Below are 19032 nucleotides of genomic sequence, written 5' to 3'. Positions count from 1 at the left end.
AATACATATAATACTAATTATGCTTCAGCTAGTTACATTTTAAGAGTATTTTAAAGGGTTATTGTTTTCTACCAACATGTAAGATAACTGACCTAAGTTACCTAAAGCTAGGATAGTATCTGCTGAAAGGCTTCATTATTCTATTTAGATTGTCTTAAATAAATGATATTGATACATGATTGAGTGTTACAACTTTTATAAGTAATTTTCAAAGGTCTTGAAATATTGATGGGAGCACCCAGACCTTCAGAGCACAAACAATAGGTAGTAAATAGCCAGTTGTGATCTGAGTACTCTTAGGTGGCAAAATATTTATTGATATTTAAAATTATGAATATTTGGGTACCCCCATTTCGGGAAAGTCTTTAGCAAATGAAATACTACTTCCTCTGGAATTTCATAGCACTTGATTCATGGAGTATTTCTCACGTGGTCTGATGATGAGTTGTGCATGCCCTCCTTGCTAGATTGTCCTTTGCCCTCAGAGCTGAGAACAGTTCATGGAACACCAGTGGGTGGCCAATAAATGCTTATTTAATTGAATTGAAACAAAACATCTTTATTATATCATCCTCACAATTTTGCTTAATGATGCAATTAAGAATTGGATATTAGATTTGGTCTCATGAAGGATCCCACTGGGGAGATGGCACTTGTGGGTGAAGAGGAAGTAACAGAAGGAAGGACAAATTCATAAACGAAAGTGATGTTTCTGTTTTTCCTTTTCTAGTTTCAGAGAGTTTCTATTTCTTCCCAATTCTTAGTGAAGATAATCCATTCAATAGTTCTTGACATTTCTTTTCTCCCTCAGCTTCTTTTTGTCTTCCATATTTGGGATTTAGAAGGAATAAACATTCAGGTTTTTACTTTGCCTCTTCATCGTCTTCCCCCACAGGAAACCCCCCCAAAACAAAAATCCACCATCATATTGGACAGAGCTCTGCCACATAGGTGTTTGGGAACCTAAAGAAATTACTTCTTGAATAATTTTCTTAAATTGGAGTAATTGCTTTCCAATTGAGTTAGTTTCTAACATACAATGAAGTGTATCGACGATGTGTGTACCTCTATCTCCTTCCTCTCACCCCTCCCCCACCCCTCTACGCCATTACAGAGCATCACGCTGAGCTTCCTGTGCTACTGAATAATTACTTTACTCTGCTCTAGTAATGAAGAAAAGTTATGACCAACCTAGATAGCACAATAAAAGGCAGAGATATTATTTTTTTCTTAATCTGTGTGAATTTCTTTTTTAAAAAATTTATTTTAATTGGAGACTAATTACTTTACAATATTGTAGTGGTTTTTGCCATACATTGACATGAATCAGCCATGGGTTTACATGTGTTCCCCATCCTGAAACCCCCTCCCATTTCCCTCCCCATTCCATCCTTCTGAGTTATCCCTGTGCACCAGCCCTGAGCACCCTGTCTCATGCACGATCTCAGAAGTATTACTTTGCCAACAAAGGCCCTTCTAGTCAAGGCTGTGGTTTTTCCAGTAGTCATGTGTGGATGTGAGAGTTGGACTATAAAGAAAGCTGAGTGCCAAAGAATTGATACTTTTGAACTGTGGTGTTGGAGAAGACTCTTGAGAGTCTCTTGTACTGCAAGGAGATCCAACCAGTCCATCCTAAAGGAGATCAGTCCTGAATATTCATTGGAAGGACTGATGCTGAACCTGAAGCTCCAATATTTTGGCCACTTAATGCGAAGAACTGACTCATTTGGAAAGACCCTGATGCTGGGAAAGATTGAAGGCAAGAGGAGAAGGGGACGACAGAGGATGAGATGGTTGGATGACATCACCGACTCAATGGGCATGAGTTTGAGTAAATGCTGGGAGTTGGTGATGGACAGGGAGGCCTGGCGTGCTGCAATCCATGGGGTCACAAACAGTTGGACACGACTGAACAACTGAACGGAACTGAACTGTAATGATAACTTACTTAACCTTAGGAATCATACATTTACTTCCTGTATGAGGAGCCCATCACTTTAGTGCCTGATGAAAGCAGAATTTTAGCATAATAAGGAACAGTTCTGGTAACTCTGGAGGTTGCCAACATATTTTGTAATTCAGAGTGAAATTAAAAAAAGAAAAACACAAAACCTTTCTGATCCAAACAGACTTTAAGGGAAACCAGGAGGAAACAAATGTCTGTGGTAGGGTGACACTGAATAAATGTAGTGCTGAAATATTAAGCTGCTACTATTCCACAGCTGTCTTGAAACCTGATTCATGGGAGAGAGGTACTATTTTTTTCTTTCTGTCGCATTCACTGATTGAATGAACCTAAAATAAAATATGAAATTCTACCACATGTTTTGTATGCTCTTAAGTATATGTCTTCATAGTTTGTGTATGACTTTCATTGTTCTGATTAGATTTTACTGAATTGCTGTAGATTCCCAAGGGTTCTTATTATGTAAAGTTATGGGACATGCCAGTACTGAATTGCAGGACTTCACAGCAAGACTGGGAGAATTTTCCCACATTTTCAATGGCTGTACTGATCCTATGACTCAAAGCAAGGGAAAATTCGCTTTTAAACATGAAGTTCAGGCTTTGCTAGCAGTTTTCCCTTCATCACTTTATGAACAGAGCTCATGAGTGTGTGCATGCCACAGTGAGCATTTTGGATGATGTTGAGGTCATCATCTTGTCATTGCAAAAGATTTTCTGAGTAACTGATTAATAACACCCATGTGACATGTAGTATATACACATATAGGATTATGCACTTCCTTTACTTTTTCTCTTTCACTTTCATTAGATAAGGTTCAAAACCCTAATGACTTCAAGAAGTTAAGATGCATTAGGAGGTGGAAGGGAGGTTCAAGAGGGAGGGGACATATGTACACCTATGGCTGATTCATGTTGATGTATGGCAGAAACCAACACAATATTGTAAAGCAATTATCTTCCAATTAAAAATAAATACATTAAAAAAAAAGATGCATTCTTTATAAGTTCTTCATGATTATGACTGTCTTGGAAAGCCTACCAGAGTGGAATTCATTCCAAGAGGAATATCAGGCAATGGCAGAGACATGGGGTTTATGATGGTTAAAAACAAACACAAAGTAAACCTGAAAACAATAAACTCAAAAAACTCTAAATTTCCTAAGCATTATGTACTTTTTCATGATACAAACACAAATCTTCACACCTTAAATAGGACTTTAGAGTTATGTCATTCTCTGAATAGAACATGCCACAAACAGGAGTAAAGCTGAGCAGCAATATTGCAACATGCTTAAAATAATGACTATTAAGGATTTAGAACAGGCAGATGAGTATGTGAGTAGAGCATGGGGTGACTATGATAGTAAAGAAAAGAGAGTAACAACACTGAATCTGGAGAGAGCTGGTCCAAATGAGATGGTTTTCTTTGAACAGGGAATATAATCTGAGATCACTAAAAGAAATCCTTGCAGAATGCAATTTTAAGATTAAGCCAATGGGCACATAGGCTCCACGGTGATTCTGCCACTACTTGGGAAAAGATTTGAGCCACCCTATTTAGGCAGGAGACAGATGGGCCTGGCAGGGTAAACCAATTGGAGATTCATTCTCTATTGGCAAGAAAAGAATAGCAGGACAATTAAGGGAGGAGGCTAGGCCTTGCTCAGACCATGTATTTCTTGTTCCTGAAGTCAGGAGACCTCCCTGACTACACCTGCAGAGAAAGGCTCCTTGGAGGTCAAAGGGGGATTAATGTCAAGGGATGCTCTGCCCAGATGCCTTTGAGGTAGAGATGTGTGGGAGGATCCTCCCACAACACGGCAGGATCCTGAGATATATCAAATATGGACTGTGAACCAAGCAAAGCAAAATGTTTGGCTGAAGGAAACCCAGAAGAAATGCCCAATAAAAGCAATTCAACTGCCATGAGGGTGCGACTCAGCAACTCTCTCTCTCCCTGAGTCTGCCTGTGTGTCCATCCACATGTACTGTACATTTTCCCTCTTAATAAATACTCTACCTGTTTCATGACTTTCCCTCTTTGTTAAATTCTTTCCTGCAAAGCCAAAGGGCCAGGGGTCTTGTCATTGACCACTGGTCTGGTGGCTAGGATCTGGTGTTTTCACTGCTGTGACCCAGCCCAATCTCTGGCTGGGAACCAAGCCCCACTCCAAGCCATTGCCAGCTGAGGCCACCTGAGATCAATGTGAGGGAGAAAGAGTCTCTGGATTTCCACACAGATCATGAGAAGCATCAAGAGGACTTTATACAATCTTCAGGAACATATCTATCCAAGAAGTTGACAGGTTAGACATGAAGCCAGGCAGTGTTAAGAAAGAAGGGGATGGCTCTGTTATTTGGGGTGGTTGTTAATAGAGGGGTGAAATATGAAGACAGACACATCTGAAGGAGGATTTTAAAAGACTACCTAGAAAATGAAAGCAGGGGAAAATATCCACAATTTATGAGATAAAGAGAAAAATAGCATAGAGTAGCGAATTTGGGTGGCTTTGTGAGTACTGAACTGTAATTGAAGGAGCAGGGACCATTCATTTTACCTCTTTTATATCTTGCATAGCACAAGTCTAGGGCTGGAAACACAGTCTGGTTCAGTATATTTTCATTGCTTGTTATGTGTGCAGTTGATGGAAAATGCAGAAAGCCTGGGGCTCCATCTTTTGCTTTCTCTTCTCATCTGGAGATAACCGTTTATAGCCTCAGGACCATTCTTTTAAAAACTACTGAGTGGATTTTTCCCTTCTGAAGTTGGGTCACATGCTCTTTGAGCAGTACTATAAATAACAGACCTTGAAGGGGTTGCTGAAATTTGAACCTGTGTTCATCAGTGGGAAGGCTTTCCTGGTAGCTCAGCTGGTAAAGAATTCGCCTGCCACACAGGTGACCCCAGTTGGATTTCTGGATTGAGAAGATCCCCTGGAGAAGGGATAGGCTACTCACTCTAGTATTCTTGGGTTTCCCTGGTGGCTCAGATGGTAAAGAATCCTCCTGCAATGCAGGAGACCTGGGTTTGATCCCTGGTTTGGAAAAATCCCCTGGAGAAGGGAATGGCTAACTACTCCAGTATTCTTGCCTATAGAAGTCCATGGACAGAGGAGCCTGGCAGGTTATAGTACATGGGATCGCAAAGAGTTGGACATGACTGAGCGATTAACACTTTTACTACCTTTTCATTTTCCACTCATACATGAACACCATCTGATGTCAAATATTTAAAATATTGATTGACTGTGGTGAAGTCCTATACAGAAGACTGTTATTAAGAATAAACTAGGAATAATAGTGAAGGGGTCTTTCTCATCCAGCACATTCCTCTGTCTTTATTACTTATACAGCTTGTCTACCATGTTTCAGAAGTTTTTCAACTAGTCCTTTTTTTTAATAAAGAAAATACAAATTCTGGTATTAACAATCTCCATTGTGAGGACATTCTTTTTTATACTTTTCCCATTGCAAATCAAAGTTCTAACTTTGCCCACTGTATTTCCTCTGTCTTCAGAGAAGCCGAACATTTGATCAATTCTATTTGAATGGCTAACTCTCCAGAATGCTTTAAATATTGAATTCTGTCCCCTCCCCCACCATGAGACCTTTTTCCAGTCCGTGAACTGTTTTTATTGTTTTTATCTGAGTCCTTCTCAAGTTGTCCAGTTTCTGGATCCATTCGTACATAATTTAGTACTTAAACACCGTGGACTAATACTTAAGGACAATGATTTTTTTTTCCTCTGAGAAACTGCTGCCTTATACTGACTTATGGTTCAGAAAAAGAAATAGTTCTTCTGGATACATTAATCTCAAAATTCAAGATCATGATCATTATACTTTATAAAAACTAAAAGATACTCTTTGAGATTTGATTATTAAAATGATTTACAAGTCAAGAAAATAAGAATTTAAAGGAGGCTTTTTAGAGAGGAAAGAATGGATTTCAGAGACACTTGGGTTTGGAATCTGAATTTTCTATATAGTCATGGGCTGTCAAGATAGCTAATCTCCTTTTGCCTCTATTTCTACCACTGTAAAATGATGCTGATAACACTCTTTGCAGAGGTGTGGGGACAATTAAATCAAAGGATCATACAAAGAGGCTCACACATAGTCAGTGGTTCAATATTCACTGAGTGAGTATTATTATAAAAACATAATTCCCCCCCAAACAGAGAACAGTGTTTTGGGTTTCTTTGTCTGATTGCTTTTTTTTTTTTTTTTCCTTCTTGGAAATATGGAGCTAACCAATGGAAATTGTGAGAAAAATGGAATGCATCATTTTTAAAGATGAGAGGCCATGGACTAACTCAACGATGAAATGAATGACTTAACAATAGATGGAAGAAAAGCTTGCCAAGAACATCACAAGAAGAAAATTTAATTGGGAAAACATTATAGTTAGCATCTGAGTACCATTAGCTGCTTTATTCCATTTCAATACATGACTAATAATTTCACATGCTGCTAAACACATAAAATCATTAAAAAGGGTTTTCTCTTTGGTTTACTTCTTGAAAGCTAACTTTTAAAGATTTTGTGTTAGGTAAACAGTAAAAAAGTCACTTACCAAGGATTAATATAAAATGCCAAAAGATAATCAGTCCAAAGACATGAGGGTAGCAGGGTTAAGAAAGCAAATATACTCCTACGCCTGTGAGCGTTGATAGATAACAGATGTAAAGATGAAAAAGTGGCAAGAGTTAGTAATACAAACTGTGAACAGAGATCAGTAAATTACTGACTGGGATCAATTAAAATGACAAGCACCTTAATTACGGTTAAATATTATTCCATTCTCTGAAATTTAAACATGAGGGCTTAAATGCTATAATATTGCCCAAATCAGTTTTATTCACATGCGGCCTTATTGTAATCAGATATATTTCTTTCAACTTGGTTTGTGTCAATTAGCCTGCTATTAGGTGATTACATTTTGCATTCATTTAAATGAGGCTCTGAAATGCCTCATTAGTTACCTCCAGTCTTATTCTTGGATATTACCCTTGCAATGCTTAAGGCTATTTTAAGAAATCTATAACATCATTTGATAGCTAACAGCAGCTTGTGTAAGGAATACAAATGGTTAGTTTCAGTATACTGATTCTGGTAAACAAGCTTTCAGAACATATTCTTATAAAGATGCACTGCTAGGTATGGCTTTCTATATTATTTAAAATATAAATGATTATAATACACCATTCCTCAAAATAATCCTCAAAACAAGGGCATGGCATGACATCCACATACCATTCATCCAACATATTACTATGGAGCTCACTGACTGCCTAGTTTCTAATCTTATACTCCATGGAGTGGGAGCAAAATTACTTAGCTTCACGTTAATTCTAATGCAGACTGTTGATTTAAAAATGCCTGATTTGAATCAAATGTCAGCGATTTACAACCTAGTAAAATAAAACATGTATTAATGTAGATCTTAAAATATCCATTGGTTGTATGTATAGTTATTCTGAGAATTCGGGAAAATGACTTTGTCAGTTTGTTACTTTAGTTATTATACATCTTCACTGAGATATGTATTTTCAGTTAGCCAGAAAACGTTAGCGTTGGCAACACTGTCTTTGGCCCAGAGCTGCACAACAATTTTTCTTAACTTTTATAGAAATGTCCTGAAATGAATTCTCTTTTGTTTCAGTTCTCCCACAACTGATCTCTCATAAAGTTTGTAAATTGTGACCAGTTGTGTAGTTAGTAAATATATTGATCTGAGTCACAAGTACAATGTTATCAGTTTCTAGATGGGTCCCTCATCACTACTCTGTGAATGGGTCTTTTTTAAAGGTGAGACAGGCAAGCAATGGGATTGCCCAGGTGGTGCTAGTGGTAAAGAATCCACCTACCAACTAGGAGATGCAGGTTCGATCCCTGGGTTGGGGAAAACCCCTGGAGTAGGAAACGGCAACCCACTCCAGTACTCTTGCCTGGAAAATTCCATGGACAGAGAAGCCTAGCGGGCTACAGTTCATGGAGTTGCAAAGAGTCTGACACAAGTAAGTGACTGAGCATAGGCAAGAAATGAATATCAGTGAGTCAGTCTCTTAATCTTGGAGAGAGTGCTAACAATATTTGAACAAATCTAGAAATGTTTTCTAACTTTTTACTATCAAGAGTTTATGGGTTACTCTTGACAGTTGGATGAATCATATTTGAATAGCAAAATTTCATTCAGGGTGAAATTTTAAAATAGCACAGCATATTGTCTTATTAAAAATAATCCGATATCACCTAGATTTTCAGCTAAAGTGGTCTCAACTAGTTGCCCATTTAGCATTCACAGTTTAAATAAAGCACCCCCTTCATTAATTCTGAGAGTAAAATTTCTAGTATCACATACATACTTCTTTCAGATTAAATATTTTTAGGGGGTTAGGAAAATAGAAAAAAAAATCACCAAGGATTAATATGAAATGTATATCTTTAAGGGTATTTTGCATGGAGTTGCTTGTGAAAGAAACTAGAACATATAAGCAGTGCTGGCTTCATATTAAATGGTTACTTAATTGGCAATTTTGTTGGGTATTCATTGCTGTACATAGGATCATTAATTCATATGGATTACTGTTAGGTATAATGTCAACTGATTTAACTTCATGACAATGCTTTCTTAGTTCTCAGAATACCTCCTCCCTCCAAGTCCTTAATACTCAAGCATATAGAAATAACGAGGCTACCTTTCTCAGGGAATCTTTCGTATTTATCTTCCTGTAAGCATAAGAATTGAGAGCCCCAAACTGTATACTTCTTGATTTTTCAACAGAAGTAGTGGCTCAGGCACTGAAGCTTGAGTTTTAAACAGAGATGCTGTTCTGTCTCTTGTCTACTTGCCTGGACTATCCTCTTCCATCTTCAGCCATACTTCCTCCATGACCCTCCTGCATTAACCCTTCATCAGCCCAGCTGCGGGCAACTCACACAACTGCTTCATTTCATTCCTTTGTGTAATGTATCAGTACAGAGCTGACCACCTCATTTTCTCTCCTTAGTTAAATTAAGCTTATATAAGCTAATGTACTCTGTGAAGAAGTCATCTTCAAGTTCACCATCACTGAAATTATGAAAGGGTAACCAGGCAAAACCATCTATTTCCAAATACAGCACAATCAAGTTTGGAGCACACACAGCATAGTCAAGCTACCTACAGACTTGTTCCAAAACAGTACTCACCAGTTGTATGGGAGCTTCCCATCCCGCTCCAAGGATGCAAAATTGACGAAAGTTCCTGCTCCACACTCCCTGTTGAAAAAGAACCACAAAATCAAGATCAGCGTTTGACAGAGCACGTTTTACTTTGATACAAAAGAGTCTTTATGTCAAGGTAAAAAGTTATCTTAAGGTAAAAAGCCTTGATGTCATCTCAGAGGATGAGATGGCTGGACAGCATCACTGATGCAATAAACATGAACTTGGGCAAACTCTGGGAGATGATGAGGGACAGGGAAGACTGGTGTGCTAGAGTCCACGGGGGCTCAGAGTGAGACACAGCTGGGTTCCTGAACAACAACAAAAAAGATTCTTTAATCATCAGGGCATTAACCATTTAAAAAGTCAATATAAGTTGCTTGCATTCTGCATTTGGATATGATGCAAAGTAGAAAGACAAAATCTTTCACGGGGGTGCACACACCCAAGTCAAGTTATTTGAAGCCGAAAAGATTTGGTTCACAATCCTTACCAAAGTGCACTCGTGATCGTAACATTAACTGTTGAACGAACTATAGTAGGTAGAATACTTTCATTATTATTATTATTATTTTTTCTTACAGAACCTTCACTAGTAAGGTATAGAAATGCTCTTAGATAGACTAAAGGTTTTCCGTTTTTAACAACTATTCCTTGTTTTTATAGCATTTTGATTTCCTCTTTAATAGATGGTGGATCAAACTGAATTGTTTTCTCCCTCCAAAACTTTCCTCTTATGTTGTTATGCCCATGTTATTCATCACTTGAGATAAAAAAGTGATACATACTGAAATAGATTGGCTTATGTAGTCAGTAGAAAATATTGTTAAAGTTTTTTTGTTTTTTTTTTTTCCCCAGAAGTGGAGGGAAAAGGTAAACCTAATTCTCACGCTTTCTCCGCCTTTTGGTTAACAACATGTGGAAATAACATAGCTCACTGGGGTGCATACATTTCATTTTTTTCTCTCTATAAAATTGATGGGCTTATTCAGAATTGAAGCAGAGATTCTGACATTATTGGCACCACCATGTCATTACTTCAGTTATCTGTCTGTCCTCATTAGTGTTCTAAGAATAGCTTTCTTCCTTGAAAAACACACTAACATATTATTATGTCATGTGGTATATATTATAAATTGGATATCATCAATTAATTTTCCTGTATCAATTTCCTGTATATGGGATTTCTTTTACTCTCTAACTCAAGGGTTCTTAATCTAGGGTCCAAGGATAGAATTTATAGCTCTATGAACATATGTGGGGAAAAAAACACATCTTTATTTTCACAACTTATAACTGAAATTTAGTAACTGCTCCAAGTATTAAAGTATACAACAAGCCCCAATGACATCATTAGCAGTTATGAGATTTGGTAATAGGACTTTTGGTAAGGAGATTTGGTAGGAGGCCTTTTTCTACAATAGACCTGCTGCAGGTATTAAAATATTGTTCATCATCATCACTCTGATGAAATTTGAGAGTTCTTAGATTTCCTACTAAATATTGTTATCAACTGTGTTAATAAAGAAACATACAACTCATCTGTTTTCTGAACACTTTGATTACCACATTTTCATATAGTTATTTTCTTTTTTAATCCTATGTGTCTTATTTTATGCATTTAGTAGGAAAACACTATTCTTGGAAGAGATCAACAGGCTTCATCAGACTGCCAGAGAGAACCATGTACAAAAAATATCAAGACTCTCTGCTCTGATGACAAGCTGGCTGAAGTAGAATCATTCCTCCTAAATATTTGCCTGTATCCATCACAAAGGACACTCCTGCAACAATACCCTCATAAATACCCCTACTCCCATTTCTACTTCTGTTACCAACCCCCCTCACTATTACTATTAACAGCTAACATTTATTGCTTGCTTCCTATGCCACTATGCTATTGTTGCAGTATTGTTCCTGCTGCTGCTGCTGCTAAGTCGCTTCAGTCGTGTCCGACTCTGTGTGACCCCATAGACGGCCTCCCACCAGGCTCCCCCGTCCCTGGGATTCTCCAGGCAAGAACACTGGAGTGGGGTGCCATCGCCTTCTCCCAGTATTGTTCCTAACTAATCTCTAATGCAGGACTGTTATCATCTCTTTTTGATATATGCTCTTTCCCTTGCTTCTAGGCTACCACACTCTCCTAATTTTTCTTCCACTCTACAGGATGCCTCTTGTCAGCTTTGTTTTTGCCGTTATCTTTCATCTTCTCCCTAAAAATCTTAGATTGTTCTGGTGCTTAATCCAGGGCCCTCTTTTCTAATTTACTCTTCATTCCTGGACTACCTCCAGTCTATAGCTTTAATACCGTTTGTATGCAAAGAACTCCCAAACAGAAAGTACTTGAGGATGTGCTCTGATAAGAAATGCATCCGTGGTCAAAGGAGTAGGGAATCCACAAAACCGTAAATCAAAAGGCTTTCCTAACAGCAAGAAAAGTGAAACTGCCTGCAAACCTGTGTAAAAGGAACAGAACTAACAAGGGGACTCAAAAGGACCCTTTCATAAACTCAGCAAATATTTTCTGATAAAACAGCTTCAACAGAACTAACGAGGAAAGGGATTTCTTTTCTTCCTTGTGGTCTCCATATGTATTAACTCCTTTCATTTATCATACTTAGTAGGGACAGATGTTTCTTTTACCCCAAAATATTTTCAAATGAAAGTGAAAATGTTAGTAGTTCAGTTGTGTCCGACCCTTTGTGATTCCATGGACTGTGGCCACCAGGCTCCTCTTTCCATGGAATTCTCCAGCCAAGAATACTGGACTGGGTTGCTGTTCCCTTCTTCAGGGGATCTTCCCCACCCAGAGATGAAATCTGTATCTGTCGCATTCCGGGCAGATTCTTTACCATCTGAGCCACCCGAGAAGCCCAAAATATGTTTGGAAGTATCCAAATACAGTGAATGGATCCCAATATATGGGCTACTTAAAATGATAAGGTTGACAGTAAGAGGTCTGACTTTGTGTAAACAAACCATCCTTTGCTTTACTATTTCAATGGTAATGTTTTCTAAAACAATATTGAAAAGTCTACTTAGAAAACAAAAAATAGAAATAGGCATTAAAAACTAAAAGTAAACTCACCCCTGTACAATTTAGGTGTGTAAATGCCATTGTTGTGTTGTTTATTCACTAAATTGTGTCTGATTCTTTTGTGACCCCATGGATTATAGTCTGCCAGGCTCCTCTGTCCATGGGATTTCCCAGGCAAGAAAACTGGAGTGGGCTGACATTTCCTTCTCCAGGGGAATCTTCCTGGCCCGGGGATCGAGCCTATGTCTCCTGCATTGGCAAGCATGTTCTTAACCACTGAGCCACCAGGGAAGCCTACACGTAAAAGCTACGCGTACATGGTAAATATGCTAATCACTCAATCGTGTCTAACTCTTTGGGACCCCATGAACTATAGCTCATCATGCTCCTCTGTCCATACTTCTCCAGACAAGAATACTGAAGTAGGTTGCCATTCTCTTCTCCAGAGGATAAGCACAACCCAGGGATCAAACTCAGGTCTCCTGCATTGCAAGCAGATTCTTCACCTTTGGAGCCACCAGGAAGCCCACATGATAGATAAAAATATTCTAAAGCCTGTGGGTAAAAGTTGAGCAAAATGCAACTTACCTTGCCATCTGCAGATGCTTTCTCCTAAGAATAATAAGGGTAACAAGCAGCAGTCCAATTAACAGTGTGCTGAGGATGGCCAGCACGGAGATGACCACCACGTTGGGATTCATTTCTGTAACTAAAGATAAAAGCCATACATCTTCACTGGAGCTTCCATGACGTGGAAACTAACAGCACCATTCATCATATCTCATCTAATTTAAAGACTAACACACTTATGACCATAGCAACAACAGCAACAATGACATTTCTCCGAGTCAGTGATGGCTTCTTGCTGGTCAACTCTTACGTGGTAGAATAGATTGGCAAACAGTGTTTGGGTGGGTAGAAGAACTGAGTCCACTTCAAAGGCCCACGTTCAGGACATTCTTATTAAAGGAAACCGTGAAATGTATATAATGCCTGTGCCATGATTTAAGCTTATTTGAAAACAAAAATGCTAGAAGTCATTATCATGTATCATCACTGTTTAACATTTTCAAAAGCTTAGAGAGAGGCAGGCTCTTATTTTATGTCCATGGCTTTCAAGTCAGAAAGCACAACTGTGTATTCCCCTCACAGAATAACGTATATGAAAAAGGCATTAGCACCCTGCCATCTGCTGCAGCACTTAACGCATCGCTAGCAGCAGGCTTTCTGATGATCTGTAACCATATGTTTAGGGGTTTTTCTATCTGCATAACTCAAGAGATTAAACTTATTAATACATTTAGGGCCTTTAAGAACAGGGGTTGTATCTCTTTCACACACAAGGTTTCCTATGATCCATCCTTTAGTGCACTTACACATTGCCTAATTTACATACTACCCGGAAGATCAGGATGTTAAAGGTGAGAATATACATCAAAGATTTTTGTAAAGCTCTTAAAAGCGGATCAGAGGAAAAGAGGAGACACTATTCTCGGCACTGATCATGACATACAGTACTGGCCAACCCACACAGTCCTTAAGGCTTTGGGCATTTGCCACTTCCCATGTGGGCCAGCTTGACTCCACTGTACAGACAGAAGTATTAGAACAGAAAGAATGTTAGACTCATAGAAGAGATTGTTCAAGTTCGCTTGACTACTACCTTCCATTTGGGGAAGCTCTGATGCAGTCTCTCCTGGCCTACTTTTCCTCACTTGCAAATACATTTAATAATATCACCTGTTTTACTGGGTTGCTGTACAGATGACAAGGAATCATGAACATTAAAGTATTTTTAGAAAATGGAAAGGGTGTTGAAATGCGAGACCATTAGTATGCTTTTCAGGTCCATTTTTGCTCTTTCTTCTGAAAAAGCAGAAACTAAAAACAGGAAAAAAAATGTTTCTTCTAGTGGTCACTGGATATAGTGGCTAAACATGATTAATGCTTACATACGTAAATGAAAGTGAACCCATTAGAAGTATAATGTGATGGTAAGAGTAACTTTATTATAGGCAGCTTCAGGGAGGGTCTTAGATGACAGAATTAGACTCAAGCAGAGGAGTAAAACAAATAATATAACTCAGAAAAAGAATAAGGGAATAGCATTATACCGAGCCTTTCGTTAATTTCTAATTTCCCCAATTATGCATTCTACTTGACTAGAAATTTTTTAGTTTTGGTTCAGTAATTTAGGTTCACCATTATTCGATCAGTGAAAGGGCAAGGTCAGGACTACAACAGATGCACCTGAGTTGTTTACAGTACTGTGGGTACCACTGAAGAGGGTGATGGGCATGATGAAGTTGATGATGAAAACAACTAGCATTTAGACAGCATGTACTAGAGCTTTAGGTACTTGATTTCTAAGCCTCAAAACATGTCAACAGGTACATATTATTACTCCAGCTTTACAGATGGAAAAACAAAGCTTCAGAATAGTAATTATCGTTCCCTAAATCACATAACTGGTAAGCACAATTTTGGGTTGGAATTAAAGTTTTCCTGAACTCAGAGCCTGTAACTTTTCAGTGAAATGTGAGTTTTCTTTTTTAAAAAGACAAATTATTTATATTTAAAAGGAAAATTTAAGGCAAATCAGGAAAGATATAATTTCCGAAGATACCAGATTCCACTGGTGCCTGTACTTACCCATTGTCGAGATTGCTATGAATGTCGGGACGCTGGGGCTGTCATGGCTAAAGCTGGTGACACTACAGTTGTAGGCGGTGGCAGGAAGGAGGCTGGAGATGGTCACGACATGAGATGAAACAGAAATTGGTTCCTGGAGGTGCAGAAAATAAGATAAATGTTATGTTTTATTCATCTAGTTTGGCTTTTAAATTACTTTTCGTAATTGAGTAGGTAACATGTGGACAGAGTAGAAAAACTGAAAAAAAACAAAAAAGGAGCCAATGAAAACTGTTTCCTTCTTCCTGTGCTTCCCATTTACCCAATTACCTTCCATGGAAGCAGCCACGGTTGTAGTTTTTTTTTTTTTTTCTTTCCATCTGTGTTTTGTGGATGTATAAACATATAAGAATACAGCGATAACATGGTTTGTGAACCATTCTACTTATTTTTATCTTGGTTATCAGTATATTTTGGCACTCTTTCCATACCAGTACAGATAAAGCTATTTCACTTTAAGGGCTGCACACAAATCCATTGAAAGAACATACTTTAGCTAGCCAGTCCTCTATTAATAAATGTTTAAGTGATCTCTGATTTTTTGTTGTTATCAACAATTCAACAGTTTCACAATTAATGGGAACATATGCATATGTACACACACTCATTTTATATATGTATGTATGTATATGTGTATATATACAAGGGCTTCCCTGGTGGCTCAGTGGTAAAGAATCCACCTGCCAAGCAGGAGACGCGGGTTAGATCTCTGTGTTTGGAACATCCTCCAGAGAAGGAAATGGCAACCCACTCCAATGGTCTTGCCTGGGAAGTCCCATGGACAGAGGAGTCTGATGGGCTATATAGTCCATGGGGTTGCAAAAGAGTGACTTAGTGACTAAACAACAACAATATATACATATATACATTCATACACAAACCCTGTGAATATATTTGTGTGTATGTATGTATATGAATATTCATACATATACAAACACTCATATTCTTAGAAGTTGAACTGCTGGGTCAAAAGTTATATCTTTTTAATTTTGAAAGATATAGACAAATTATCTTCCACAGACATTTTCCAAGGGACCCACCTATTGTCAGAGCATGGCAATACCCATTTCCCTACATTTGTTTTTACACAACAAATTGTATACAATTTGCAAACTTTTTGAACTTTCCCATCTTATTACTGGAAACTGTCCCTCATTATAGTTTTATTTTGCATTTCTTTCACCGTGAGTGAGCTTGATCATCTTTTTATATGTTTAAGAGCCTTCTATGTTTATTTTCTATGAAATAGTTGCTTTGGGTTGCTGATCTTTATCTTTTTTATTTGTAGTAGATCTTTGAATATTGGGCTTCCCTTGTGGCTCAGCTGGTAAAGAATCTGACTGCAATGCGGGAGACCTGGGTTCGATCCCTGGGTTGGGAAGATCCCCTGGAGAAGGGAAAGCCTACCCACTCCAGTATTCTGGCCTGGAGAATTCCAAGGACTGTATAGTCCATGGGGAAGAGTTGGACACGACTGAGTGACTTTCACTTTCGTATATTAAGAACACTACCCCTTTTGTCTACATTCTCTGCTTTTAAATAGCATTCACCAAAGGCATAAAGACACTGTGTTCTCCAAAATGTTTAATGTTAACTTATTCTTGAGTAAAAGTTGTTAATTTGGTGGGCCAATGGCCATCCATTGACAAGTACAACTATACAATATAAACCAGCATAACATCCTTTTTCAAAACAAGGGTCAGAAATGCCTCTACCTAAAGAGATGAGAGCCATCAGCAAGGAGTTCACACTCTCACTTCTTTCACTATCCTATAAAAGAATGCTTCCGAGAAAAGATTTTTGCTAACAGGCCTCAGTTGTATAAAGTAGCTGCCTGATCATCATTTTCTTAAAGGAAGACATTACTGTAGTTGCAGAGAATTAAATTCATTACTGGCAGAGCAGCTTTTTTCTAAAAGGATTCTTGGGATCCAAAGGATCCAGCTGTTCAGTACAAATCAAAAAAGATAGTCTGGTTTGTAGACCAGACTATCAAAAGGGGAGAGAAATCAAAGCAAATTATGTTTAACACTCAGTATAAAAAGATTCATACTGCTAGAAATCCTTTTTTCTTTTCAATCTCATAAGCTGCATTATTTAAAAAGCATCAATTATTTATGTTCATAGTATTCATCTTTGCACTGTATTTTGTGACATGTCTCAAAAATTTGTCCTTTTTCTTCCATGTCTGACTATAAAATAGTTTTGTCTTGTGGTTTTGTTACCCCAAGGCTCATCTGTCTCCTTCCATTCAATTTAACCTGGTGGATAATTCAGTATTCATCTTATCTGTTATTTGTGACCCTAAAGCTTTAACACTCACCTATCTCAGCCTTCATTTTTTCCCAAGTAAAATTATCCTCCTTACTAATGTCTTTTAAATTCTCTTAGTAATATGGGTCTCACTTCTGGCACTTACACTTCATTTTAATTATTTCCACTCTAGAGTAATATCCAGAATTAAATGAAAAAATAATTGACGGTATTGATTATACCAGGCTTCCTGGGTAGGTCAGCTGGTAAAAAAATTGCCTGCAGTGCAGGAGACCTCGATTCAATTCCTAGGCTGGGAAGTTCCTCTGGAGAAGGAATAGGTTACCCACTCCAGTGTTCTTGGGCTTCCCTGGTGGTCAGATGGTAAAGAATCTGCCTGTAATGCAGAAGACCTGGGTTCAATTCCTGGGTCAAGAAGATTCCCTGGAGGAGGGCATGACAACCCACTCCACTCTTCTTGCCTGGAGAATCCCCAGGGACAGAGGAGCCTGAGGGCTACAGTCCATGAGGTCACAAGGAGTCGGACATGACTGAGCGACTAAGCACAGCAAAGCACCCTGATTATACCAGGGCTTCCCTGGTGGCTCAGTGGTAAAGAACCTGCCTGCCAGTGTAGGAGACTCAGGTGCTATCCCTGGATCAGGAAGATCCCCTGGAGAAGGGCTTGGCAACCCACTCCACTATTCTTGCCTGGGAAATCCCATGGACAGAGGAGACTAGTGGGCTACAGTGGGGTCGTAAAAGAGTCAGATACAACTTAGTGACTAAACAACAATAGTGATTCTAACATTTGTGTCCCATACAACGTCTGCAACATAAAGGCCAATTAGTTCATATTTGTTAAATTATATTTTATATGGCAGTGTATTTTTATACCTTACCTCAATTTAATGGCCAACAGACAACCGCCTCAATTTAATTCTCCAGCATGACCCAGAGTGGATAAAAACTGGAGACAGAAGACTGATACAAAGATGAAAATAAACTTTGTGATTTGGCAAGTTAGTTTTAACATATTTGGGGCCCATTCTAAGAATAATTTTAAATTTCTATCACTGGAACACAAAACCACACATGCAGAGTTTTCCTTTTATATCATTCAAAGAAAGATTTTTCACTTTGCTCAGATAATGAGCCTTAATTAAAATTAACTCAGAAAAGGAAAATCCAAACATACGGTACCTGGAGTTTTGCTTCCTGACTGGAGCCAACTTGCTGGCAGAAGACTTCGAAGAAATCAGCTACTCCCTCTTCCACCCACAGCAAAGTCACCGAGGTCTGGGTTTTATTCACCGCAAAGAGGGACTTTGGAGGAGCTGGTTCTGAGCAAAGATAAGTTTTAAAACATTAATTTCATCTAACATATCCTTCCTTCATTAATCAGAAGGATAAAATAGGTGGAAAAAAATCCAAACACAAATGGTTAAAAGCACCCTACAGATTTTCTATTGCTTTGTGAAATATGTCCTTTCAACAAGACTGTCGTCTAACTTGGAAGGCAAAATTTTTTGCCTTTTTATCCTCTTTCATTTTATACTTCTCTTTTTGGGACACTTCTGTTTTTTACTTCAGCTTTATTATAGGCATAATCTATTAATAGTCTTTGCTGCAACTACAATGGAATTAGCACTGCCCATAGGTACAGAACTTCCTGGGTGAGAATTCAGTACTGAAAAGACAGAAAAATGAAAGTGATGTTCTCCCTTCTCATGGAGAGATCCAGTCTGGTGTCGAGGCCAAAAACCTGCCTTCCTTTCTCGAGAGATCATTTGGAATCATTTAGTCAGAGGAATAGCTTCTTGAAAATTTAGACAGAATTAAGACACGTAAAGCTAAAGAGATAACACAATTTT

At 38.3% G+C, this 19032-nt stretch overlaps 1 protein-coding gene across 4 annotated transcripts in view; it reads right to left on the bottom strand.

Annotated features, from left to right (window-relative positions):
* PTPRO (protein tyrosine phosphatase, receptor type, O) overlaps window positions 1–19032 on the bottom strand; it is a 257373-nt gene that overhangs the window by 38111 nt on the left and 200230 nt on the right. For 3 of the 4 annotated variants that reach the window (XM_010858735.1, XM_010858736.1, XM_010858737.1), the window contains 4 exons: window positions 18362–18501; window positions 14867–14999; window positions 12803–12923; window positions 9163–9231 (listed from right to left, as the gene is read on the bottom strand). In XM_010858735.1, the coding sequence (XP_010857037.1) occupies window positions 9163–9231; window positions 12803–12923; window positions 14867–14999; window positions 18362–18501 (463 nt within the window). Of the gene's footprint in view, window positions 1–6544; window positions 6629–9162; window positions 9232–12802; window positions 12924–14866; window positions 15000–18361; window positions 18502–19032 lie in introns of all 4 variants that reach the window. The other variant, XM_010858738.1, reaches the window with a different exon arrangement.

This window comes from Bison bison, unplaced genomic scaffold (genome assembly GCF_000754665.1).
Source record: "Bison bison bison isolate TAMUID 2011002044 unplaced genomic scaffold, Bison_UMD1.0 scf7180017864390, whole genome shotgun sequence".
NCBI classification, from domain to species: domain Eukaryota; kingdom Metazoa; phylum Chordata; class Mammalia; order Artiodactyla; family Bovidae; genus Bison; species Bison bison.
Note: the sequence above shows the minus strand (reverse complement) of the source record. Positions and strands in the feature narration are given on the sequence as shown.